Below are 27,276 nucleotides of genomic sequence, written 5' to 3' on the forward strand. Positions count from 1 at the left end.
CAGTGTATTTATTCAAAAAGAATTCCAATCCAAAAATAATATCTGTAAAATAATTTGCCATGTTAGCATTTCTGGCTTGAAAATTCAATGTGCAATGCTGGTTTTAGTTAGAAATGAGGAATGCCAAGAGGAAATTGAACAAAAGCTCAAAAGATATTTTTGCACACAAGAAGCATTAATTATTTCTTTTCAAGAAACTATAATACTATAGTTCTGTTTCTGCATCCACTAGGAGTCCCAAAATGCAGTTTTCTCTTTTTTCTCTAAATATATGTTGTCTCACATAAAAATATATAATCTCAGTATGTAACAACTAAGTAATGTACTGGTTTTCCCTTTTATTATCTTTTAAATATTTTATCAGAACCACAAATGTGAACTCTGAAAATGTGACTTACATGATGATAACAGAATGTGACCATAGTCATGCCTTATTTGAAGTCCTAATAGCTAAACAAATCTCTAAATTCTCAGTCTTGCTTTCAAGAATAACATTTGACAGCCATGAAAAAAGACATTTTCTATCTTTAGGACCATTATTCAGCTTTGAGATATCAGCTATCCTTGAAATCTAACAACAACAACAAATCAGCTGTAACATGAAAACAACAAAGAACATCTCTGAACAATGTGATTCCCTCATCTTGGCTTCCTCCTTTTGAGAGATGGCACCCAGTAACAAATAAACTAGCAATGTAATTAGGGTCAAAGTCCCGGGGTATGTTTGGGTGGAGACAGAGATTCCAGTTCTCTGTTTTCCAAGAACTCCAATCCCAATCTAGAAATTAGTGGTTTCCACTACCATCACTATTGCTGTGTAAAGAGCTCAGAAGCAGCTGTGCCTGATCCTTAAAAGCATAACCTAAGGAAGCTGAGTTGGCTCCATAAAGGTTTGCCAGTGACCAAACTTTCTTTGGAACATTTTAGCACCACTCTTTTCCCCTGAGGTTGTCTCAACTCGCCCAAAGCCAAATCTTTAACCCTCGATTGATAGCTTGGAGAGAAGAGTCAATATAACGCAGAATTATTACCTATAGACTACTGATATATAAATTTGTTTAAGGGCCAAGAAAATCATATGCATGTAAGAAAATGACTTGGGGGAGTGTTTACAAAACCGGCAGAGGGTTAATAGAATAACATATGACCTGCCATTTTCTCTTCAGGTGAAAACTACCACCAACCCCAAACCAGATCCCATGAAGTACTGAAATATAGGGGGGGAGAAAAAAATTTTGCTTTCCCAAAGCTGCTATTATTCTTGTTTTTCTACACCTTCTACTAGCTTTGTAAAAGAGTATTTGAAGGAACTATCGAGAGAGGAAACACATTCATTTCAAAACCCTCACAGTAGAGAAGGCATCAACTGACTGAGTTTCACTGCGTAATGTTATATTAAAAGAGCTAGAAGAATGTGGCAGAATAAGGGACAAATCGCTTCCACTGCTAATACCCAGAACTAGAGGAATAAAGAGAAATAAGGTTCTTAAAGGACTAATGAGTGCTATATCAGTTTTCTTCCCTCTTCTCTCTCCTGATCATGATCAAGAATTAGCTTAAATCATAACGAAAGAACAGTAGAAATATTTCCTCAGTGACCCCATCCCAGCAAATTGCCTACTGAAATAAAAATGAATAGAAGTGGCAGTCACCAAAGGGAAATACACACTGTTATGGAAATTACTGGCACTGTAGTTGTAGTCATGGGAAAAGCAACTGGGAAGGAACCTCTTTAGTTATTGAGCAGATTGTCAAATACGAACTAGCTTTAGCACACATAAACCTGCAGTCTGTGTGCTCTTGAGTTAAATATACCTGATTGTTCTGACTTTCAAGTCCTGAAGAAAAGCTGGACGATGCTGGGAAGGCTGCAGAGAGCGCTTGGAGTTTTGTATCAATTTCCGCAAGCTGCTGATGCTGAGTGCCTGTGAGCGTGTATCCTTCTTCTGGAACCAGCCAGCCAGACTGATCGCCCTAGTTGGAAACAAGGGTAATCAGGTCATTCCCACCTACATTTTCCCAAAATATACCTTTCAGACTGCTGCATCAATGCTCAGGGCTTCACACAAACAAGTAAACACAACAATATAAAACAAAAACACAGAATTAACAGTGGGACAGTGAAAGAAAAAAATTAAATGGTTTATAGTCTCATTATCTGCCAACTCTGTATAAAGTATTTTCTTACGTGTTATGGGGTTTTTCCCCCTGTGGAATAAACCTTAGTGTCAAGAGTCTGGTTGTCGTAACATTCTCATTTCTCCACTTTGAAAAAGTGGTTGTGATGTGTTGAACAGGGAGAAATCATGGTTACCCTATAATGGACATGGTATTTTCAAAATACCTGAAAAGTAACATAGGATCTAGATAAACTCAGTTGTTTGGATTTTGAGATTCGTCATCTAACTCTTCATTCAACTAACACTAGTTTCATAATAGGTTAAAACTCATTCATAACATTCATTCAAAAATCTCATACTGAGTGTCTACTGTGTTGTAGGCATTACACTGGGCACTCGTGATTCAATATGAATCTCACAAGTTTCTGACCTCAAGCAATCCTCAGTCTCCTGGCAGCAACAATTTTTAACGAGGTATGAAGTGTGCTAGTAAGCTCAAGGCCCCACGGGAACCAAGAAGTGTCATCTAACCTCTCTGTTAGTTGGACAGGAGGGGACAGTGGTTGGAGATGGCTTCCTGGAAGAAGTAATCAATCCTAATCACACCGTAACCAAAGAAACAACATGACTGACTATGCACTTAAAACCTGGAGCTGGTGAAGGCAAAACTGGAGGCAGAAAACAGTTAAGAAGCAAAAGTCATAATCTAGAACAAAAGTGATGGGCGCATGAACTAAGGAATGTTTCCTGGGACGGCAGAACATACGACAGATTCCAGAGACACTTAGGAAGTAAAATTTACAGAATTTGGAGATAATTTAGTAGAAGAATAAAGGAGGAGGAAGGATAAAAACCAAATTCCTGATTCTGTCAACTAGAGGGATGGTGGTCATATTAACCAAACTAGGGAACACAGGACACATAGTAATAGGTTTGAGAAGGAAAAAGGTGATGAATTCTGTTTGGGACCTTGTGATATTCACAGATGTCCTTAGAATATCCACAGATCATGTTAGGTAGTTAAACATATTTGTCTGACGTTCAAGATAGAGATGTGGGTTGAAAATAAGTGTTTTGGGTTCACCCATCTATCTATCTATAGTGGTTAAAACTCTTGGACCATGGGAATGGGTGAGGGAAGCATGTAGTACAAGGACAGAAGAAGCACTGAAGAACACTTTTAGAGTAAAGGAGCAGGTGGAGGGCAAGGAAACTTAAGAATTGTATACTCTTTAGTTTTGTGACTCAAATACCAGGAATCAATCCGTAGGTGGTAACCAGAAGAAATACAGGCAAAAACTTATATAGAAAGATGCCTATCTGTCTCCTTCTGCCCTCTGTCTGCAATCTCCCTTTCTGCTTCAGTGAAATCAAACACTGCATGAGTCTTGATAGGGGACAGGTCCCCATCAGACACTCCTCCTTACCCACTGGCATCAAGAAGACAAGCAAATGACCTCGATTCAGCCAATCAGAAGTGAACACGCTGGACCTTGACTCATGAGAGAGAGAGATGCAAAGATGCAGGGAAAGTGGGGAAGTGATTCAAGCAGTAGCAGTGAGTATCCAGTGTGGGTAGCAGGGAAGGTGACAGCAGTGATGGCCTAGCGGGATTGTCTGGAGACTGTGGTGCAGCTCCTAAGCAGCCTCTTTCTGAGAAGAGTTTATGGCCATGTTTCTGGCTACCTTGGTATCTCCTGGTTTACAAACCCGGTTCTCCAAACCTCCCACTGAGTCTGTGAACTACCCTAGTCTCTCAATAAATTCATTTTCTATTTTTGTAACCTAAGTCCATCTCTGTTTCTCGCAACCCAGGACACAGACTGATATGCTTTTTGCCATGTTATTTATAATAAAGAATAAAGGCAAAAAGCCCAAATGTCTAAAAATAGAGGACAAGTGAATAGATTGTAGTATATTCATACAAGGATATGACACAAATAAACATTTTAAATATATTTGCAAGTTGGCACATGATAGTCGTACAATATTGTTTTTAAAATAGTATTACCTAATTATTCACAAATAAGAAACTCTGGTTAATTTTCCCTAAATAAAAGTGGTATAAATACTGTGTGGCTTAAATGTGAAATAATAAAGAATCACAAAAAAGTAAAACTACGGAATCACAATGACTAATTGGTTAATAAATTTTAAATCCTTGTCTGATTGGAATTCTTTTTTAATGACATTGGAGGGAAAAACAACAGGTCAGATTAAATTCAACAGAAATGTAAATGCTTCACGTGCTAAGCCGCTACAGAAGGAAATGAAGTGTTATATGGACTAGATGGCATCATGTTTTTCTGTCTAGCACATTCTAGATATGTTTGCTACTTGTGGGAAATTTCAAGCTTTTAGGAACCTTGCCTCCCAGAGACGGAACCTGGAAAATGCTCTTCACCACCCTTTTTTACAGCGAGGGCCCACACTAGCAACTGAGAGTCCAGTCAGACGTGCCCATTCGATACTGATTTAGATGTGAGTAAGTGGAGATCTGATGCAAACCCCACATTGCTGGGGAGGGTGGCAGCAGAGGCATCTGCCTTTCGGAAGTGCCACTAGTTGCAAGTGTGAGTTCCCGACACAGGAGGAAATCTTTAAAAAATCCTAAGCATCCTAGAAGAGACTCAAGAGAACATTACATCCACACAATTAAACGTGCCACTATAAAGAACGACCCGAAGCAAGAGTTCTGGGGGATGAAAACATGATTTTAGGCATCCTCTAAGTTGCACAGGCGTTTGTCAGGATGAAGTAGTAGAGCACTCCACAAAAAAAATGGCACACAGAAGTTTGAAAGAATACCGCAAATTTGAGGAATGGCTACACGTTGGCACAGTTTGAGAAAACAGTGGTAGGCCCTATCCTCCGAGTATTCCTAAATTTTCCTGCCGCACTTCGTATCTTCCTCCTCTGATTCTCTGTTTTAACATGAGCCACTGTCTACATGGCTACGAGTTAATGTCTATCTCCCATGCTGGATAATAAGAAAGGACCCTCTTTCTCCTCGGAGGACTTGCAGAAAAAAAACTCTCAGCAAACACTAGTTTAAAAAACAACAATAACTATAAAACAACAACAATCTCAAAAGAGGGCTGAATAACTACATAGCAGAATACACATGATTGAAAGCCAACTTGGAAAACTGTTCAATGAGCTCATATGAGCAAAATGACAGAAAAGATGCAGATTATGAGAAAAATATTATAAAACCCTGAGGAGAGATCCAGGAAGTTGTATACCCATCTGTGGCAGACACGTGTACATTGACTGACTAACCTAATCCCCTTTTCCAATTTCTTTCTTCCTTGCCTTCCTCCACTACAAAAAGGAGGAAGTGAAATACCAGACTCCTCAATCCCACTTTTAGCAACATATGAAGCGAATGGCAATGTGACCCAACTCGGCCAGGGACGTGCAGGTGGACGTCCTGGGCATACCATACCGTCCCAAATGAAAAGGCAAAGCCTCAGAGGAGTTTCTCTTTGTCCCTGACCATCCCCCCCTTCTTTCTGCCTGGAAAATGCACACCTTTACCTCAGCTACCCCAGCAATCTTGCAAACCTAAAAACAAAACCACACTAAGAACGTGGAGCCAAAAGACAGAAAGACACTGGCTGCTCACACCTGAATTTCTTGTTACTGAGGAAAAACAAATTCCTAATTTGTTTACGCCACTGTTTATCAAGTTTTCTGTTACTTGCAGCCAATCACATTCCCAGCTGATATTCCATTGTATAGATAAGCCCAAAAGGAGAGAAAAGAGATGATGGAAGGTAAGAAATAACAGAAGATAATGTTCTGAACTGAAGAAAAACTTGAACTTTCAGATAAAAAGGGCCTACAAGGTACCATGCAGGATCAAAAATGTTTTTAAAGACACATATAAGTATGTTCTGATAAAATTTGGGAACTCAAAAATACGGAGAAAATCCTACATGCTTCCAGAAAAAAAAGAATTTTGCATCTAGAATTAACTTACCACCATTTGAAGCTAACTTTTGAGACTATCATTCAAATGAGAGAAAAATAAATAAATTTTTGGATATGCAAACACTCAAAAATTATTTCTTAGGAGAAATTTTTTAAAAAATACTCAAAGGAATAATTCAAAACTAAACAATGAGTTAAATCTACATACATAGTTAATGATGTGGCTAAAAATTTGGCTACTCTTAAACATTCCTAAAATACAAGACGCATACTGTTTTTCAAGGTAAAAACTTATAATATTCTGGAACTAAAATTCCAGGTAATTTCAATACATTCTGGAAGAGAGGAAATGGGAGAAAAGGGAAATAAAAGTATACCAAAGATTCTGTCTTAGTAAGATACAAGATTTTAGAGGCTAATTAATTATTGATGTTGAAAAGAAAATATACATTTTAATGTCTTTTAAGAACTTACGAGTTAACAGCACCAGATCAAAAATAAGATACTGAGTTTTCAGAGGATCGGGGTAAAGTTACAAAAACAAAAATATATACATAATAAATGAAATATACAATAGGATGTCAGGAAAAGGTCCAAAAAATATTAGTGATCATTTCGTAAAGTTACAAAAACAAAAATATATATATAATAAATGAAATATACAATAGGATGTCAGGAAAAGGTCCAAAAAATATTAGTGATCATAAAAATATAAATAAATTAAATATCTTCATTAAAAGATAAAGAAGAAGGAAATAATAATGAACGGTAAAGATACAAAAGCAACAACAAAAATCCAACTGTATGGTATTTGTAAAAGATCTACCTAAAACTAAATGATAGTGAAGAGTTTAAAACAAAGAGATAAGATATAAGTACTAACAAAAATAACATGTGAAAGACATTATTGATAACAAAAAAGCATTGTTAAGGCATTCCTAGAATGTATAAGGAAGAGCTATCATGCCACAGTTTGGTACCCAGAGGATCGGTGGGCAGCAGCTTGCCCAACTTAGTAATTAACAACAAAACCAGATATGAGACCCAGGTCACTTAATTCTTACTGTTACCTTAGCTTTTATTAGTAAAATAAACAAATTATCCCGGATGCTAAAGCTGAAATATCTCAGAATTATGTGGGCCCCTGCTTCGCAGAACACACCAGATGCTCAGAGGCCCGGCTGTCCTCTGGACCTCCGTGGGCAATCTCACCAGCCCCAGGTACAGCGACACCCTCGTCCATTCTTAGACACAGCCCGCACTCAGCCTTCACCATCTCAGCAAAGGTTATTGAGAGGTTGCAGTCTGTGATGTTCTATAGACTTGCTTTGGTTTGGGGTAAGGGAGAAGGGTAGAGCTTTTGTTTACCCACACAGAACTTTGTTTCATGGAATTAGTTGCCAACATTTATTTTTTTATCAGTTTCAGGTGTACAAAACAATGTAACAGACATTTATACCCCTCACAAAGGATAACCCCCTCCCCCAATCTACTACTACTCTGACATCATATATACCTGTTACGATTCCATTGACTCTATTCCCTATGCTGTACTCCACATCCTGAGACTATATGTATATTAAATTATAGTTGACATTCAGTATCATTCAGCTTCAGCTTCAGGTATACACTGCAGTGGCTGTCAACATTTAAAAAGAGGAAGATTGCCCATAAAAATCTGAATTTCTAGCATCTCTTGATAAATTGGAGGATCCAGGCAGCCCTGAATGGCGTTTCCACACAGCAGCCAAGAGCTGATGCTGAGTCTTGGCTCCTGTGGATGGGCAGGCCTTCCCCCACTGGCCACAGATACGCTGCACATGTATTGCTTCTGTCTGTCCCTAGAGCAAAACGTTCCCTCTGAACATATAAGTCTCCAGCTGGGTTCTCTAGATGCAGAACCTAAAACAGGGATTCTTGGTCAAGTGACTTATTGGGGGTAAGGGAGTGCTTTCAGGAAAAGGGGTACGAGAAGCAGGCTAGGCCAAGGAAAGAAAGCCAGCAAGGATGTGGTCTCAGCTGCAGACCAGCTGACCCCTGGAGAAGCTCTGGAGGACACAGTGTCCCACAGAACTGATCCCATCCTGAGTGAGAGGGCAGGGATGGGTAGGGTACACTGTCCTGGGCTGTTCAGCTCCCATGTAGCCCAGGGTGATTCTCCAGGACAGGAGGCAGCTGTGCACCCGTGGCCCAGGGCGGGGGGTGGATACACAGAAAGGTACCGGGTAAAAGGGATCTGAGCAAGGTGTCAGCTGCACTCCTATATCATGTCTCTATTAAACACGGGGTAGCAGAAACTAGATGATAGGGTCAGGGCTTCAAGGAACACACAGAAGAACATATTTCTTCGTAGAAGTGAAAAACACTGCTACAAGTTTAGTATGCAAACAAGTGCAAAGCCTGAGCCACTGCACTCTTCATGTGGTCTGCTCCGGCCCTGTAAATACCCGAGTTTGCACCCTGGATTCCATGCTGTTCCCGGCTTAGATTCAGTCTGTGCTTCCCCTGGACTCCACAGGGAACTGAATGCTCAGGGTTAACTGGGCAGGGGCGGGACAGTGTTGTTTAGGATGACTGAAATCTACACTGAACATCAGACAGCCAGTTTAGGGATAAGAGGAAACATCCAAAACAAAAAGATACAAGAAACATTACATGTCATCAGTGACGAAGCCTATTACATCACAGGCAGAGGGTGTTATTGTGATAACCGATGTGTAGTCAACTCATAATGACAAAATAATCCTTTGAGAGTCAATAATGAAATGGCCAAGAATAAATTTGAAAATTTCAATAAAAATAAATTTGCAAAACAGGATTTTTGAAAGTCAGAGAATATTGTCTCATAATTTGAAAAATCACTGTAATTTTATGCTAACAGGTCAATAACATAATAAAAAAGTAAAAATTAAGAAGTGTTGAAGTAATTGAATATCAGAGGTTACATACCTCAGAACTGGACAACCCCGAATCTCTGTCATCTAGGTCCTTCAAAAGTTCAATCAGCCTTTTCTTCTCTCTGTCAATCATAACCACTGGTTTTCCTGAATTCTTGGCCAACTACAGAATGTATTAATGAAAAATATTACGTGTTCAAAGCAATTCATAGTTCAGGAAAATAAAAATGAAACCTAAGGCTTCTACAGTACAGATACACTATGGTAAAATTTGTGAGATTAGGCATTTTTCATTTGCTAGGTAATTTTACTTTATGTAAAATTTTTGGTATAGGTCCATTCTCCAAACAAAGGTATTCCCACTATAAGGAGGCCTTCACGTCAACCATTTCAACAAACATTTTATTTTAAAAATAAAATAAAACACAAGCAGTTCACAAACCTCTCTTTGTATTATATCAATGCAAAAACTTATTTGCTAGGGCATTTGGAAGGAATCTTCTTGTCACTTCCTATGAGGCATATATCCACTAAATGAAACTGCTTTTAATTTTTAAGAATATCATGACAGGGGGTTTAAATAAAGGTTCAGTTACTATTGTTAAAAGGGGGAAAGCGAAATCTATAGTGCAGCTGCTGTGTTGGCAAAAACTTGGGATGGGGGAAACCACCACTGCTCATGGAACATTAAACAACAAATCAACATACAATGGGCCAGCGCAAAGGGACAGATGTAGTTGGAGGAGGTTTCCTTCAGGTCATAGGAACATGGAGCACAGAAAAATTAGGAGTCCCAGAGCTCAGTCCTGGCAGTGGCAAGCTGACCCATGAATGTAGCCGGCATGGAAACGACATGCCAACTGTGGAAAAGGGATCAGGCTTGAACTGTGAAAAACTTATTTAACTCTCCCCTCTTGTTAAGACTTCACACATGCCAATGCAGTTTTCTATTGCTAACTGGCTCAGTGGTTTGCCATGAGCCTTCTGACCACCACACTTATATTGCTTGCTGTAAATTAATTAATTAGCATTCTGATCCAATACAGGAGCCCCTGTGCCCTTGGTTAGTTAGTCTGAGTCTGCCTTGAGAACAAACCCAATCAGGTTGGGCCTGTGAGACCAAGGTCAGGCCTTTGAAGCAGGGAGCTAATCAAGGCAAGTGACAAGTGAAGGGCTGCCAGGAGGCTCGGCGGGGCAGAGCAGGGTCGGGGGCAACAGTTGGCCTCTCCAGCTCTGCCAGGAGCATCCTGCATTCAAATTCCTAGATGCGCCAGCTATAACATCAGCCTCATTGCTTGAAAAAAAACAGTTTTACTAACACGCAATTTAAAATCTGGAAAACATGTTCCAAAGCTCTTATCTAAATAAATGTTTTTCAAATTGCAGGAATCAGAGTCATTTCTGGGTAGTGAAATAAGCTTATTGAGCTGCAGCTAGCATTTTTAAAAGGGATAGGGTAGGATAGGATAGGATAGGATAGGATAGGATAGGACAAGATTGAATAGAAAATAGTGAAGTACTGGTTCATAAAACTTTCATTTCAGTTATATATGTTGTTTACATTTCATATACATGTATTATGGTTAAAAAAATTTAAAGACACCAAACACAACTACTTCCACTTTCGCAACTCATTTAGTCTCACATTCTGACTTCTAAATTTCTAAATACATACCTCAATGTTTCTCTTAATAAAATCCTGGCTGTGTTTATCCCTGAGCTCAATCTTTTCTGTATTTGAGAAAGGTTTCTTTTCTGCTTTGATCAATGACTCATTTCTTTCCACATCATAGGTAAAATCTAATATTAGAAAAATTCAAAATTTTTTCATAATTATAACTGTCCATTATGCTAAAATTTTACCTGATATGTATTAAAATATATAAGAAATAAAACACACATAGAAGAACTTCTAAGTTCCAGATCCAGAAACTAATGTATGGAGAGATTTATTCTTAAAAAGATAAGTGTGCTACATAATTTGCAATGAAGTTCTCATAAAACTTTTGTTATTCATTATCATGTATCAAACTTCTTGCTGTTGATTTCTTTGGAATCATGGGAAATATGAGACGAACTGCAAGTAATATATGTGAAGGAGAAATCTCTGACGTTATGGTACTTTAAAAATATATTTTATTGTAGTCTTTATATAAAACAAAACTTTCCCTAAAGACTAGAGTCATTTCCTGCTCTTCTATTAATTTGCCATCACCCTCTCTGAACAATAAACTCTTTGTTCAAACCTGTCTTTGGTGGGCATAAGTGTCTTTGATGTTCTACATCCCATTTACACAAACCCCTAGAGCCCTTCCTAGTTTGTCAGTTTTTTCAACTTTGAAAGGAGGCTTAAGTCAACCCAAGTGCTCAAAACAAGGATAGAAAAATACTTGTGGACTCTTATTCTCTTTATTAAATATTTTGTTTTCACTGTAGTCATGCTTAAAGCATTTAAAACAAGATCATGTGAATCCCTCATTAAAGCTCTAAAAATATGCATAAAGAAGGAAGGAGAACTGACTCTGGGTGATGAACACACAATGGGATTTATAGATGATGTAATACAGAATTGTACACCTGAAATCTATGTAATTTTACTAACAATTGTCATCCCAATAAATTTAATAAAATAAAATTTAAAAAAAAAAAAAAGAAGAAGAGTCTTCTAAAATCACAAATGGAATCAATCTTACAAAACAGGATAAATCACATTAAAGTACAAAAGGAAAAAAATCACAAGCCAGTAGCTTAATCTAGACAAGGTTTACTTAAAAGTTACCTTTGTTTTATAAGAGAGGTTACCTCGATGAAAAGGATTAAGGGAGCTGGTCAACTGGTGTATTTATAGCTAATTATCCAAGATTCAGTACAAATCTAATAATTACAGGATAAATTTTGAACAATAGCTGGGAAGAACCAGGAAAAGAGTAAGCTCTCTGGATTTAAATTCTTTTCAAACAAAAATAAAAATGAGTAAAAAAAGTTTTACTCAAATTTAAGTTATAAGTTTCTATACAAATAAATTGGTGCTTCATAACTGGGGTTTTATTTTCTAATCAATAACATAATTTTTTTAATCAACTACCAACAAAGTATAAGTTACTTTTTTGGTGAGTGGCCTCCTTAGATATAAAATATATTACTTTTTCCTAGAATTCAAGTTGTACATAGTCTTTTAAGTTGAAATATGAGGTGTATTCATTCAGTTGAAGTTTCATATACTCTTAAATACAACATTCAAATAACTCAAATTAAATGTATCCATGTCTACATTTGTAAGAGCTTCTTTAAAATATGCTTTTAATAAATTGTAGGAGAAACACTGGATTGTATGGTCAGAATTTCTTCACTAGAAATGTCCTCTTTTCCTCTCCATCCTGGGGGTGATCCATGGCAGAAGCTGCCATGTTCCTTTAGTGATCCCAACTCTTGCTGGGTTGGACCAGTTAGTTAGACCAGGGGTAGGCACCTAACCCAAGCTGGATTAGTTGGTCTCCTCTCTAAGATTTTGGAAGAGTCTCCTTCTCAGTGACTACCCACAAAATATGCTCTTGGGAATAAAGGAAGCTGTCTACCACCAGGATTCTTTTCATAATTTTTCTTTTTTCCTTAAGCTACATTTCCATTACTTGCAGCTATCTTTTCTTTAACTCTCTATTATATAAAATTTCAAACATCCCTAAGTATAAAGAATGGTATCATGAATCCTCAACAACTAACTTCAACAATAATTAACTCATGACCAATCTTATTTCATCTAGAACCTCACCAGTTCCACCCACCTCTGGATTAAATCATGCCCAATCGTTTCACCTGTGAATATTTCTGTATACAGCTAGTATTTTCTTGTGACAATATGGAAAATCTCACAAATTAAAACATACCTTGGTTGACATTCTGTGTACGGTTTTCATATTCTTCTGGAGGGACTTGAGTGTGAAACACTGAGAAAAAGGTGTCTTCAGGCTCATAATGAGAAGGATCTACTGATTTTAAAAAACATTTGTTCAGTACACACAGAATAAATAAGGAATTGGCTACATGAATAGTTGTTTAAACAAAAAGATAAGAACTAACGTTCTCTGCAGTATTCTTAAATCCCCTCCACATACACATTTCTTAAGACAACGTCACTTCCAGGTAGAAATGATAATCATCTCTACACACATGAGCCACTGAAACAAACAGCAGAAATCAAGATAGTCAAACAGCATTTCCCTAGAACTTCTGTGCAAAGAAGGATGTGAAAAAGGTGTGCTAATATATCCTAAGCCCAACATTCATAATACAGCAATTATGTCCAACATTCATAATATAGCAATTATGCATACTGAGTAACTTTGTGCTTCTCTTTTTTATTTTATAATAGATCCCCAAGGTGAAGATTTCAAATATGGTCAGTCATTAATATAAAAGAATGTATTTGAAAGAGAAAACCCAGGAAATTCTTAGCAGTTAGCTTTCTTCTTTGGTGATTTATTCTCTTGGGTTAATCCCATAAAGAAGCAAGGACATCGTGTTTTTCAACTCTTTGTTTTAATGTAATTTATTGTATGTTCTCCGAGTAGCTGACACTATATATTTGCAAGAAACTGCTAACATAAATAAGTAGCCTCTTTTTTAAGTCTCTCTCTATGCCTTCATATGAGAGAATCTGCCAGGTTGTGGCACAGAAATGGTTTTGCTTCAGAAAACATGACAAGTCTTGAAGATATTGCAGAGGCCACCACCTATCTCTGAAACAAACCTGGTTCAAGCACTCCTCTGAGATGACACAGGCAAAGGATGAAGCAGGCAGAAGATACTTTCACCCAACACATAAACATCACCAAATTTAAAACATACAACTTCAGATAGTAAAAACGAAGACAGCAATTCCAATTCCCTGAGTTGGAATTAATAATAATGCAGCATCATTGGGAATGCATTATAGCTTTAATCCGTGTACAATCTTTGATGAGTTAATCTAGCAAATTAGTGGTGTAAGCCCTGGAGGGAAAGAAGTAAGGAATTCAAAAGACAAAAAGGTTTAAAGTTCTTTTCAAACTTTAATTTTTTTGCAACCACTATTATTAAAGGTTTTAAATATTCATTAAAGCAGGTCCAGCAAGTCAGCAATTCGGCAACATTTTATTATCGGTTTAAGTTACTTCATATACTTGAAGTGGTAATATATTTACTTTTGATCCCATAATTCCTTTTTTAAAGCAGTTTCACTCACTTATACTGTAAAGCACCTATAAAAACACAACAATATAAAAATTTGCGATACTAAAAACTATTATAGCAAGGTGATATCTGAAGATTTTAAACCTAGGGGTTTCCCCTAGGCTGAAACTAGTCTTGTGACCCTGTGGCTCATCACCCATGGTGTTGGTGGTATTCATTGCCTCAGATGGAATGTGAGTACAGCCTGGAACAAAAGTGTCATAGCTCAGCTTTGGATTTAAAAGACAACAGTTTTGAAAGTCAGGTATTCAATTGCAGGTGTTTAATGCCTTGAGGAAAAAACAAACCAAAAAAAAGTAACTAATGTGGAAGAACTGATGGAATTAGAAAATAACCATTTGGTAACCACCATAATAATAACGGATTCAGCTAAGAATCATCAATGGATGATAAAACTAGTGGGTGAAGGTTTGAAGAATAACAAGAAAATAACCTCAGAGTATCTCCTCACAAGGTAACGTATTCAGCACAAAAAGGAAAAATAGTAACTTTACAGTGGCGAAGTCTGGCAGACTTTTAACCAAGTGATCAAAGTTAACATCATCAGTAATGGGACAAATGACATCCTGCACTTCCTGATACGATCCATGGAGAAGGACACAGTATCACTTCTGCGGGATTCCTGCCAAAATGCATAATCTGATACACCTGAAACTAATATAATAATGAATATCAACTGTAATTGAAAATTAAAAAAACAAAGTTTACCTGCATAACCTGAACCAAACAGTACGAAACAAAAACAAACCCAAACTGAGGAGCAGTCTACAAAATACCAGACCATAGTCTTCAAAAATGTCAACATCATAAAACCCAAAGAATAAGTAAAGAGATATGACAACTAAATGCAATAGATCTAGGATCTCCTTTTGCTATGAAGAACATTAGTGGGACAATTGACAAAATATGAATAAAACCTATAGATTGGATAAGAGTATTTTATATTGTATCAATGCTAATTTCTTGGTGTGTGTGTGTGTGTGTGTGTGTGTGTGTCCATTCTTGGGTGGAGAGGGAGACAGAGAGGAGAGGCAGGTACATATATCACCACACACACACCTCCCCTTATGCACAAGGAAAAGGTCCTATGAAGATACAACGAGAAAGTGGCCATCTGCAGGCCAGGAAGAGAGACTGGAACAAAAAACAAATTTTCCAGCACCTTACTCTTGGACTTCTAGGCTCCAAAATTGTGAGAAAATAAATTTCTACTGTTTAAGCCACCCAGCCTGTGGTATTTTTTTATGGAAGCCCTAGCAGACTAAGATACACATTTTAAGAGAAAATAAAATGAGCTTAACTAATTTAACTGAAGAAGCTAGAGAAAAGAGTTAACAAAATAACTTCAAGAAAAGAAATAATTAGATAAGAGCCAGAATTAACAAAGAAATTCAAAACTGATCCTTGAAGGTATAAAAAGAAAAATCTGCAAGTGTAATTTTAAAAAGAGAAAACACTAATATACTAATTATAATTAGTATAGCATGGTATTCACGGTATTGCTGAAAAAACAGACACATAGACTGGAATAGAAGAGAGGGTTCTGAAATAGACCCACAAAAACATGGTTAACTGACTTTAACAGAACAAAGGCAATTCAATGGAGACAGGAAAACCTCTTCGACAAATGTTGCTGGAACAATTGGAAGTCCATTTAAAAAAAAAAAACCCAGACACAGGCCTTACACTTCTCACAAAAATTCACTCAAACTGGATTATAAACTTAAATGTAAAATGCGAAAACTAGAGGGTGATGTCAGAAACATGGCATGAGGGCTGATTCTTGAAATCTCCCCTGGAAGTTACAACAAATTGAACAGCTACAATTCAACAAAGGATTCCCTATGAACACACAAGCACATCTGAGAGATCCCTGCGATGAAACATCTGAAGGTGGGCAAAAAGGGCAAACAGGGCTGGAGGGAAGGGGGAAGTGCAGAGACACCAGCCACAGGATGCAGCCCGGAGCGCACTGCGGTCCTGGGAGAGGGGAGGATTGATACTGCAGGTGCACCTTCTATGTCCCACAGTCCTGCCTGAGGGATCAGTACATAATATGGCTGAACCCAGTGATTGCGGCAGAGACCTCGGGGCAAAGACCAACCACAGAGGTGCAACAGCCCTCACTGCCAGGCAGAAAACAAAGCCACGGAGCCTGACCACCTTCCCTCACCCTCTCAGTGTTAGAAGCAGGCACTGAAAAAACTGTAACAGTGCCAGATTGAAGAGCAGAATATCTATAGCCCTGGAGAGACAGTCCCTGAGCAACAGACACATAGTGCAGCTAATTCCGGTGACAGGGAAGGAGCTGTAGGGGCAAGACAGCTGTGGCCTGGCAGGCGCCATGGCTCAGAGTTACAAACACACCTGCTGCCTCTCCCAGCCCACCCCACCCCACCCCCACCTTTCCCAGCTGATCCCTGAGGGGGTACCCAGTTGCTGCTGAGACACACAAGCTCTGCATTGGACTGCAGGGATAGCATTGGGGTTTCAGAGGCTCAGAACCCCATTACCCACCACATTCTCCCACCAGGGTGGTGCCCTGAGACTGAGGTGACCTGATCACAGAGGAGAAGCCCACCTCCCAGAAAACCTCCCACCATATGAGAAGCAAGAACAGCACAAGAGAAAATAAAACGCTGAAACACAAGAGTTAATTAAATACTCCACTGCCACCTACTGGAAAGAAAAAGAAAGGCCTCTTCCTATCAACCTGGTGCAAAATCCGCTCTTGTAGATGCCCAGGAAGAGAAGTAATCCATTAATTGCCATCAATAACCAAGGTAATAAGGCAGCTCAGAAAGAAAATGAAAAATCTCCAGAAAATGCAAAACATATAAAACTTTTAAAAGAAAACATAGGAGAAAAATTTGTGTGACCTTGGCTGTGGTGATGAGTTTTTATATCCAATACCAAAACCATGATCCATGAACTTAAAAACTGTAAGTTGAACTTTATTAAAATTAAAAACTTCGGCTCTGCAAAAGACACTGTTAAAAAAATGAAAACACAAGCCACAAGCTGGGATAAAATATCTGCAAAACACCTATCTGATAAAAGGCTTGTACCAAAAATATACAAAGAACTCTTAAAACTCAACAATAAGAAAAACAACAATCCAATTTTAAAACAGGTCAAAAGATCTGAACAGCCAACTTACTAAAGAAAATATACAGAGGCAAATAAGCATCTGAAAAGCATCATCATTTATCACCAGGGAAATGCAAATGTAAATTAAAACAACAATGAAATACCACTATATACCTATTAAAATGGCTAAAGTCTTAAAAATTTACAATACCAATTGCTGACAAGGATGCAGAGAAATAGGAATTCTCATTCTTTGCCGGTAGGAATGCAAAATGGTACAGCCAATTTGGAACATAGTTTCTTACAACGTTAAACAATATTAACATATGATCCAGCAATCTTGCTCCTAGTTACCTAAATAAATAAAATTTTACGTTCATACAAAAACACTTATACAAATGTTAAAATCAGCTTTTTTCAGAATCATCAAAAAACTGGAAACTATCGAGATAGCTTTCAATAGGTGAAGGGATAAACAAATCATGGCATACCCATAGAATGAAATGTTATTCAGTGACAAAAAGAAATGAGCTATCAAGCCACAAAGAGACATGGATCTTAAACGTATATTGTTAAGTGAAAGAACCCAACCTGAAAAGGCTACATGCTGTGTGATTCCAATTATATAACATTTGAAAAAGACAAAACTAGATACAGTAAAAAGATCAGTGGTGCTAGGGATTTGGGGGGGAAAGCAAGTGTTGAATAGGAATTTGCATGGTTGATCTTTTAGGGTGGTAAAACTATCCTGTGTGATACCATAAGGGTGGTTACATGACACTATGTATTTTTGAAAACCTATTTAACTTCACAGCACAAAGAGTGAACCTTAATGTACAAGGTGTGATCAAAAATTACAGTGAATGTTTCAATTTTTTAAATTTATTACAGTAAAAGACACATTGCCATTAATCCCCCTCACAATACTCCCCCTCACTTTAAACACACTTATCCCATTGTTCTTGCCACTTTCTGAAGCAGTTCTGCAAGTCCTCTTTCGTGAGTGTCTTTAGTTGCGCTATCATGGCTGCCTCGATGTCCTGAATCACTTTGGCTTTGGGGAAGAGCCAGAAGTCGCACGGTGCCAGACCCGGTGAATAAGGTGGATGAGGACACATTGTAATGTTTTTATTGGACATAAATTGCCATATACCAGTAGTGATGTGTGACATGGAGCACTGTCATGATGGAGGATGAAGTAAAGACACTCATGACAGAGGACTTCCAGAACTGCTTCAGAGAGTGGCAAGAACAATGGGATAAGAGTATTCAATATGAAGGGGAGTATTCTGAGGGGGATTAATGGCAATGTGTCTTTTACTGTAATAATTATTTTTATTTAAACATTCACCATGTTTTTCAATCACACCTCATATGCAAATTTTCAAAAGATTATTTAAGATGTCGTAGAATCCCAGATGGAATGCAGAATGTGACAAGACAATCTAACTGCATTACAAATGTATGAAACAAATTCACTGAAAGGGGTGGAGGAAAAAGATGCTCACCTTAAGTAACTCTGGAATGAGTGGAGAAAGACTAAAGGCAACACTTTCGTTAATAATAATGTATCAAGGTAGTGGATGGGGGGAGGAGGGTTGTCACAGTGTGAGGGATATAAATGATAAACATCTAAGTATTACTTTGTTTTGTGCACCTGAAACTAATAAAAAATAAATAAAATAAAAATAATAATAATATTGTATCAATATTGGTTCATTAATTGTAACAAATGTACCATACTAATGTTAATAATAGGGGAAGCTGGTTGCAGGTATATGAGAAATCTTCATACTATCTTCATAATTTTTCTGTAAATCTGAAACTATACTAAAACAAAAAGTTAAACTTTTAGATTAAAAAGAGAAGGAAAACATGAACAAAATTAGATATGAGAAATGGGACATATAAACAATAAGGAGAATTACTATTTTAAAATATTACTGTATATGACATTTTATGTTAGTAAAATTTTAAATCCCAGTGAAATGGATACTTTAAAATCTCAGTGACATGGATATATTACCAAAATTGACTCCAGAAGACTAGTAAACCTAAATACAATGGTAAATATGAAAGAAGCCGAAAAGAGTCAGAAAATTGCCTCCAAGAAATTATTTGAACCAGATGACTTTCCTAGGGAAATCTTTCAAATTTTTAGAGAACAGATAATCCCCATGTTATATAAACTATTTCAAAGCAGAGAAATAAATGAACAGCTAGAGCTATTTATTTTATGAAGTAACATAGCCTGACAAAGCATACACACACACACATATACCCCCAATCCCACCTGTACCCCTAACATATGTGCACATGGGGGATACACATACATACACACACACACACACACACACACACACACACACTAATCTCACTTTTAAAGGTAGATGCAAAAATTATGAATAAATTTAGCCATTCAAATCTGGAACTGAATTAAAAGAATAATCCTCGATAGCCAGGAAGTATTGACGCAGGAATAAAAGACTCATTTAGTTTTTACTTTAAAATATTAAATAAGTTCGTCAAGTAAGAAAAATTTTATGACAATTTAAATAGATATGGAAATGCATTAAATAATTTTGAAAACTAAGTCCTTCTAAAGTTCTCAGAATATGTATGAATAATTATCGAGAAGGACACAAAAATTACCATTATTACCAGGTAGTCATAAACTAACAAGATTCAAAGCAAACAACCAAATATAGTTAGAATTAATAAGGTAATTTCATTGTCACTGAGGGCTGGAGGAGATCAATGTCCCAACTCAAGCAGTCAGACAGAGAGAGGGCAGATGCTTCCGTCTTCCACCTTTTAGAGCTAGTGAGGCCCCAACAGGCTGGATGATGCCCACCTGCACTGGGGAGGGTAATGCACTCCACCCCTTCCACAAATTCAAATTCCACAGTCTCTTCCTGAAACCCCGTCACGGTTACACCAGAAATAATGCTTAACCAGACATCTGGGCATCCCGTGATTCACTCAAGGTGTCACATAAAATTAACCATCACAAAGAGTGGATAGATGATGAAACGATTCACCAAGATAGAGAAAACATACCAAAGGTTTCTACAATGGAAAGTAAAGGGGGTGGAGCGGAGAGGAGAACCGGCAGCAAACAATGAATCCAGTAAAAATGCTACTATTTTATTAGTGGTCAACTATGTCAGATGCTACAGAAATATCAAGTAAGATAAAAATTGGAAGTATGTCACTAGATTAAGAATTTAGGTGGACCACTGAGGAAGCAGTTTCTTCAGTATGGTAGGAGGAAATACATACCAATGAGGAGCTAAGAAGTCAATGGCAGTTGACCAGGTAGCACCAGTAGGTGTAGACTATTTTTTCAAGAAGCCTAACCTTTTAAGGAGAAGAGGAAAATTGAGGGATCTGTTTGAGAGTAGGGTGAAGAACTGAGGGATGAGGTTTTATTTGTATGTTTGGTTGATTTGATGGCTCTTTGATTCTGTTTTAGGACCAGAAGATTTAAACATGGTAAACTAAAGGGAAGGAGCCAGACAAGAGAGAAAGTGAAGCTCTAGGTGAGAGACAGAATGATTGATGGATCAGGAACCAGGGGCAGGGTGAAAGGGATGGGGTGTTATTGACTTTGGCCTTGGAGAAGAGCACCTTCCCTCCATCTAAGGTGAGCGTGGAGGGGAATACAGGGGCACAATCAGAAAGCAGTTTAGAGACAGAAAGAAAGAATGGGGAAGGGATTCACACCAGTTGATCCATTTTCTCTAGACAGTAAGTCTGCCAGAGCGAAGAACTTGCAGAAGAGGATAGGGGGTTAAACACATAATAGCAATTTGGAATAGCCACTTTGGAGACTGCCAAGGAAATTGCCAGGCAATACTAAGAATCCAACAGAGGTTAAAAACCAAAATTTCTTAGTTGTACCAGTTAGCACTATTATATGATTTTCTCCCTCAGGCCTCTGCAAATCAGAGCAGGAAGAGACTACCAGACTTTCTTGAAATATTTAATCTTAACATCCAAAAGCAGAAGTATCACATAGCTGAATTTCACAGAAAAGCACTTCGAAAGAGGTATTCAGATTTTGAGAGGCATGATTTGATTAATATGTCACTGTTGTGTGCTTTCACATACTTACAAATTTGGAGCTGGAAACACAAGAGGCAAATGTGACAAAGGCAAAAAAGAATAACCTCTGTCAAAAACGCCAATAACAAACAACCACATCACTGGATGTGATGAATTTGTTTTAGAGAGTATTGAATTCTATCTCTATTCCTCAGATCAATGCTAAAAAAACAAGGGAAAACTTGTATGGTAAAGAGTTTGATTTTCAAGACATTTCTCTAGAAAAATGTAAAAGTGAATCCTCAAGTAGGGAGTGGGATAGACTTTTAAAATATTTTTGAGATCTCTAGCCAAGTGCAATAGTGTCTACTTCAGAATCTCAGTAGTTAAACTTGAGGTTATTAACTCTGGGTTATAAAACCAAAATGTGGTAAAAATCACTTTAATGTGTTTTTTATCTTTCTCTTGGAGTCAAGGTTTCATTTATGTTCAGTACCTATAAATAAAACTGAATAACAGCTCAACAAGTATCTTTTCATTTTTCTTTTTTTGCTGTGGGTTATTTGTGATGTGAGAAGGGGACTAGGATGTATTTTGTGTTTGGGGGGCTGGAAAACAGGTTGGAAACTGCCATTCTGACACCAGTCCAAAGTCTGTCAAATTACTCTCAAATAAAAAGTTAAGGACATGACTGAGAGAGACAAAGAAGAACGCTCATCTCATCTTAAGAATTTCTCCCTTTTTTTTAAAGGGAAAAAATTAAGAAGAAAAGTAGAAAGTAGGTTTGGGTATGTTTGTACGTGTGTGTTTAAAGTTCAAGTCTGAATAACAGCTGGCTGTAAATTCTTCAATACTTTTTTTTAAAGTACTCATTTTAACTAGATGCTGCCATCTACTGGACAATTTACAAGGGCTTTGCGCTTTCCTGGTAGCAAAAAAATGATCATGGAGGGAAAAGGTAAGATTTGTTTTCATAATAAGCCCTATAAAAACATTTTACTTTAAAACTTAGGGCTATATACTGTGGGTGCCAAAAATGCATGCACATGACTTGTCCTCATCTTTTGTTATCGGTATATATTGAGCATTACAATTTTAATACAGTTTCTTCCTTTCTTAAAATGTGTATACATTTTATTCACACCCTCTGTATATGTCGGCTTGATCAAAATAATTGTTAATCATTTAATTTTTTATATTTTTAATTAAGAGAGGTAGCTGAAGTTCAGTGAAAAACATGGGAAAGAAACTGATCTCAGAATGGAACAGATATAAGCAGTTTCACACCACTTTAGAATATGCTGCTATGTCATAATAGTAGGAATACGAGACTTCCAAAAATCAGTGCTATGTGGTCAAATTGGACTCTTGCATTTCTATTCATTTCTTTGATACATGCAGTGAAAATACCCTAATAATACATTTCTTAAACAGAAGATTCCAAAAGTTTCCTCATTTGGAATAAGGTAATAATTATGTTACATAAAATATTTTTTAAATGAGTAATTAGGCTACTGATGTATTCTAAAGTAAATCCTATCTCTTTTGGTTTTTAAGATTTTTAAAAATCAGGTAAGTGATTGCTAAATACGTATCTAGGATACAAAGAGCCAGCAGGAAATTTCATTAAGTAATTTGCCTTCTATAAAAAACCAGTCATCAAAAAAACATGTTCTAATTAAATCTGAAGAAACAATAAAATCTGAAGAGACAATAAAATCTGAAGAGACAACAACAATGCTGTCTCTTCATTTTGGTGAACTGGTCAAGTGTGAGCTAATCAAGACAGACAGTGACAACAGCGACAACAGACATTTGGTTCACCTACCTGTCTTTTCCTCACATTTTATTTTACATCAACCCTACTTCTGTGTCTTATCTGCTCCACCAATACATAATAAATCAATCTGATAAATCTTATAAGTATAAAGAAATATAAATGAATGATACAATAAATAAATAACAATACAAAAATAAAATTTAAATGAAATAAAGATAAATATAAATAAACAAATCTTATCTGCTCTGCCAATATGTAATAATTGACTAAGGATTCAAATTCTAACAATTGAAACTCTAACATGATAATGTTTAAAGCAATGATTCTCGCTGAACATAACTTTCAAGCCCCTGGTAACTCTAGCTTTCAGTTCATTAAGTCCAACTACTTTCCATGCTAGAGCATTAGCACTAATCTAACCTGACTGTAACTATCTGTAGGGCCTACGGTAGTCGTGTGACTCCAGGGCTACAACTGTGAGCGCTAGAGCTTTAAGCCAAATATACATGTCATGAGCTTTAAAAATTAATGTATTTGATAGTTCTGACTTAATTTTGAAGAAAGGGCAACTGAAAACAAAAGTCTTGCCCTCCGGGGCCAAAAGTTCACTCGGTAGTGAACTCTGTGACTGAAAAGGTTAATGTCTAAAGGCTGCCATCAATCCCCTCATTCCCTGTAGAAATCAGCATTTAGCTTCTGTTCCCAAAAATGCAGAGGCTGAGATGCTATAGCATCTAGAATCACATTCCTGACACTGTCCGTGTGTTTTATTTGGGAATAAAGAGTGGAGTCTCAATTCTACAAAGGTGTAGAATTACTGATAGACATGAAAGAAAAATATAAGAAGTTTAACTTTTTGAGATAGACTATCTTCATACAATAGCCTAGACATTTAAGTTAGTAGAAAAGCATTGTATAAGCGATTGGTTTAGAAGTGCTCTGCAGTCTTTTTTCTTAAATAATGTAGTCATTGCTAAACAGTTCTGAAAGAAAAATAGGCCGGTGGAAAATATGTTATTTCAAAAAAATCTTTTTGAAAAAGACAATACACCTGCCCTAACAAAATGCATTACAAGCTATTAATACAATAATCAAAACAGTGCAATACTAACATCAGCACAGACAGAAATATGGAAGTAATAGAAATTTTGTAAATAGATTCAATTAGTGCATGATAAAGTTAGGATTTCAAATGAGTAGGGAAATTATGGATTCTCCAATAAAAGGTCTTGAAACAATTATCTAACAAATTGGGCAAGAAAAAAATAAACCAATGATCTCATATGTGACACCAAAACAAATTCCAAATAGATTAATATTTATAATCATTTCATAAAATAATAACTTATGAAAGGAAAACATGGTACATTTTTATATAATCTTAAATTGGACAAGGAGTTTTTAAGCAGAGCAACAATTAACAATAACATTTAAAAAATGACTGATTTAACTAAATAAAAAAATGTTAATGTCAGTAGAGCAAGAAATACCACAAAACTAAAGAAAAATAAGTTAGAAGAATGTATTTCATATTTATGGCAAAGACTTAGTATTCTTAATATGTAAAGGAGCCCTTCAAATCAATAAAAAGGAATACCTCACTTTATAAAAGAACAAGTAATTAATAAAATGGCTAAACAAAACAATAAGTAGTCAATTACCCTGAGAGATACACATTATTGTGATTTTAGTTTTAAATAAACAAAGTTTTAAAACAATTACAAAATTCATTGTTGTTGTGGGTATAGAAAAACAATACTCAGATACAATGTTGATGGAGGTCTAAATTGATACAACCTTTCAGTAAGTCAATATGGATAAAAATCTTTAAAAAGTCCAACTCCTTTAACTAAGTAGATTGTCTTAATACACCTTATTCAAAGGTGTATTAGTTTCCTATAGCTGTTGTCACAAATTAATACAAACTTGATCACTTAAAACCACAGTAATGTATTTTCTCACAGTTCTGGAGGCCAGAAGTCCAAATCAAGGTGTCGGTAGGGCCGTACCCTGCAAGGGCCCTCGCTGGGAGTCTGTTCCTGACCTCTTCCAGTCTCTGGTGACTGCCAGCATTCCTTGGCTTGAGGTCACATCATTCAGATCTCTGCTTTCATCTGCACCTCACCTTCTCCTCTTCTGTGAGTCTCTGCTCTCTCTGCCTCTCATAAGGACACTTACGATGGCATTTAGGGCCCACCTCCATATTCCAGGATTATCTCCTTATCCTCAGATCCTTAACTTAATCATATCTGCAAAGACCCTTTTTCCAAATAAGGTAAAATTTGCAGCTTCTAGGGATTTGACATGAATATTTCTTGGGGGCAGTGGGGGGAGGCATTTTGGGGGGCCTACCGCAGAAGGTAATAACAAAATAGTTGCCTAAGGATGTTATTGCAGTATTACGTATAATTGAAAAAAAATGAAAAACAAAAGAAATAATCTAAATGTTTAATAGGAAGGTATTAGTTGAACAAATCATGGTACATCCATATGGGGAGTTAATATACAGTCATTAAAAATAATGCCAATGCGATGATGTCATAAAAATGGCACCATGAAGTGAGCCTCTTGAAATCTTCCCTGGAATTTACAACAAATTGAACAATTGTAACTCCACAAAGGACTCCCTGTGCAGCAGACAGGCAAGACTAAGAGGCATACTGCTGAAATCATCTAAAGGTGGGCAAATTGTGAGAGTGGTGGGGGGGCAGGGAAGGTAGAAGTGTAGAGACAGAGTTGTGCAGGCACAGGACACAGACCTAGCTCAGTGCTCCGAGCTCGTTGCATTCCAGAACTACTACAGTTGTGGGAGAGGGAAATACTCAGACTGCTAGGGCTCCTCTTATGACCCACAGGGCTGAGGGGACAGCATATAACACGACTGAACCCAACGCTCACAGCAGATACCTCAGAGCAAAGACTGAGGGAAGAAGGCTGAAAACGGTGGTGTAAGCCCTCACTGCCACAGAGAACGGAAGCCTTAGGCACTAAGACTAGCCGCCCCCTCCCTACCCTCCCAGAGCTCACCCCGTCCCCACCTGCCCGGTGCTAGAAGTGGAACAGTAGGAGTGTCAGATAAAAGAACAGAATATTTGCAGTTCTGAGAACTGTGGTCCACAGACACGGACTGCCAGCCCAACTAGTTCCAGCAAAGGGGACAGAGCCGTGGAAGCAGGACTGGCTGTGGTGGTGGTCATTGCCATTGCTCTAGGCCACCTCTCACAACCCACCCTACCCCTGTCCCCACCTATCTGGGAGGATCACTGCAGGAGTAAACAGAGCTGAATGAAACACATGCGCTCCGAATCTGGTGCAGGAAGAGCTTTGGAACTTCAGAAGCTCTCCACATCCCCCCACAGAGGAGGGACCCTATGACCCAGGCGAACTGTTCACAGAGGAGAAGCTGCCTTCCAGGGAATCCCGCCATTGTGTGAGAAGCCAGAATAGTGCAGAGAAATATAACACTACAGTGTGAGACAGAATAGAAAGCTGCAGTTGGAGAGAAAATAAAGCATTCTACAAACACCTACTGGAAAACAAAAGAAAGACCTCTTCCTATCAACCTGTTGCAGAACCCACTCCTGTAGATGTCTAGGAAGACAAATAATAAATCATTTGTTGCCATGAATAACCAAGATAACAAGACAGCTCAGAAAGAAAATGAGAAGTCTCCAGAAAATAAACTTAAAGACATGGAAATATGTGACTTAAATGACAGAGAAGTCAAGATTGCAGTTCTTAAAAAACTCAACGAGATGCAAGAAAACACAGACAGGTAGTTTAATGAACTCAGAAACACAATCAAAGAACAAAATGAATATTTAACCAAAGAGACTGAAACTTTAAAAAGGAACCAAATATAATTTCTGGAGATTAATAACTCAATAAAAGAAATGATGAATGAAATAGCCAGCTTAGGTAGTAGAGTTGACCAAATGGAGGAAGGAATCAGTGACATCGAACATAGAAATCTGGAAATTTCACAGATCAAAGAAGAAAGACTTGAGACTTAAAAGAAATGAAACTCTACAAGAACTTTCTGACTCCATCAGAAAGAGCAATATAAGAATAATGGGCATACCAGAAGGAAAAGAAAGAGAGAAGGCAACAGAGAGTATATTCAAACAAATAGTCAATGAGAACTTCCCAAACTTATGGAAAGAACTGGATCCTCGAA

General features: G+C 37.3%; 1 protein-coding gene across 3 annotated transcripts in view; it reads right to left on the reverse strand.

Moving 5' to 3' along the window:
• Positions 1-27,276, reverse strand: part of FSIP1 (fibrous sheath interacting protein 1) — a 166,082-nt gene that overhangs the window by 113,015 nt on the left and 25,791 nt on the right. For 2 of the 3 annotated variants that reach the window (XM_074327919.2, XM_088797135.1), the window contains exons 6-9: positions 12,838-12,939; positions 10,629-10,753; positions 9,006-9,116; positions 1,816-1,974 (exon numbers count right to left, since the gene is read on the reverse strand). In XM_074327919.2, the coding sequence (XP_074184020.2) occupies positions 1,816-1,974; positions 9,006-9,116; positions 10,629-10,753; positions 12,838-12,939 (497 nt within the window). The remainder of the gene's footprint in view (positions 1-1,815; positions 1,975-9,005; positions 9,117-10,628; positions 10,754-12,837; positions 12,940-27,276) is intronic. The other variant, XM_019725567.3, reaches the window with a different exon arrangement.

This window comes from Rhinolophus sinicus, chromosome 3 (genome assembly GCF_057876585.1).
Source record: "Rhinolophus sinicus isolate RSI-liver-muscle chromosome 3, RSI-T2T, whole genome shotgun sequence".
Taxonomy (NCBI): domain Eukaryota; kingdom Metazoa; phylum Chordata; class Mammalia; order Chiroptera; family Rhinolophidae; genus Rhinolophus; species Rhinolophus sinicus.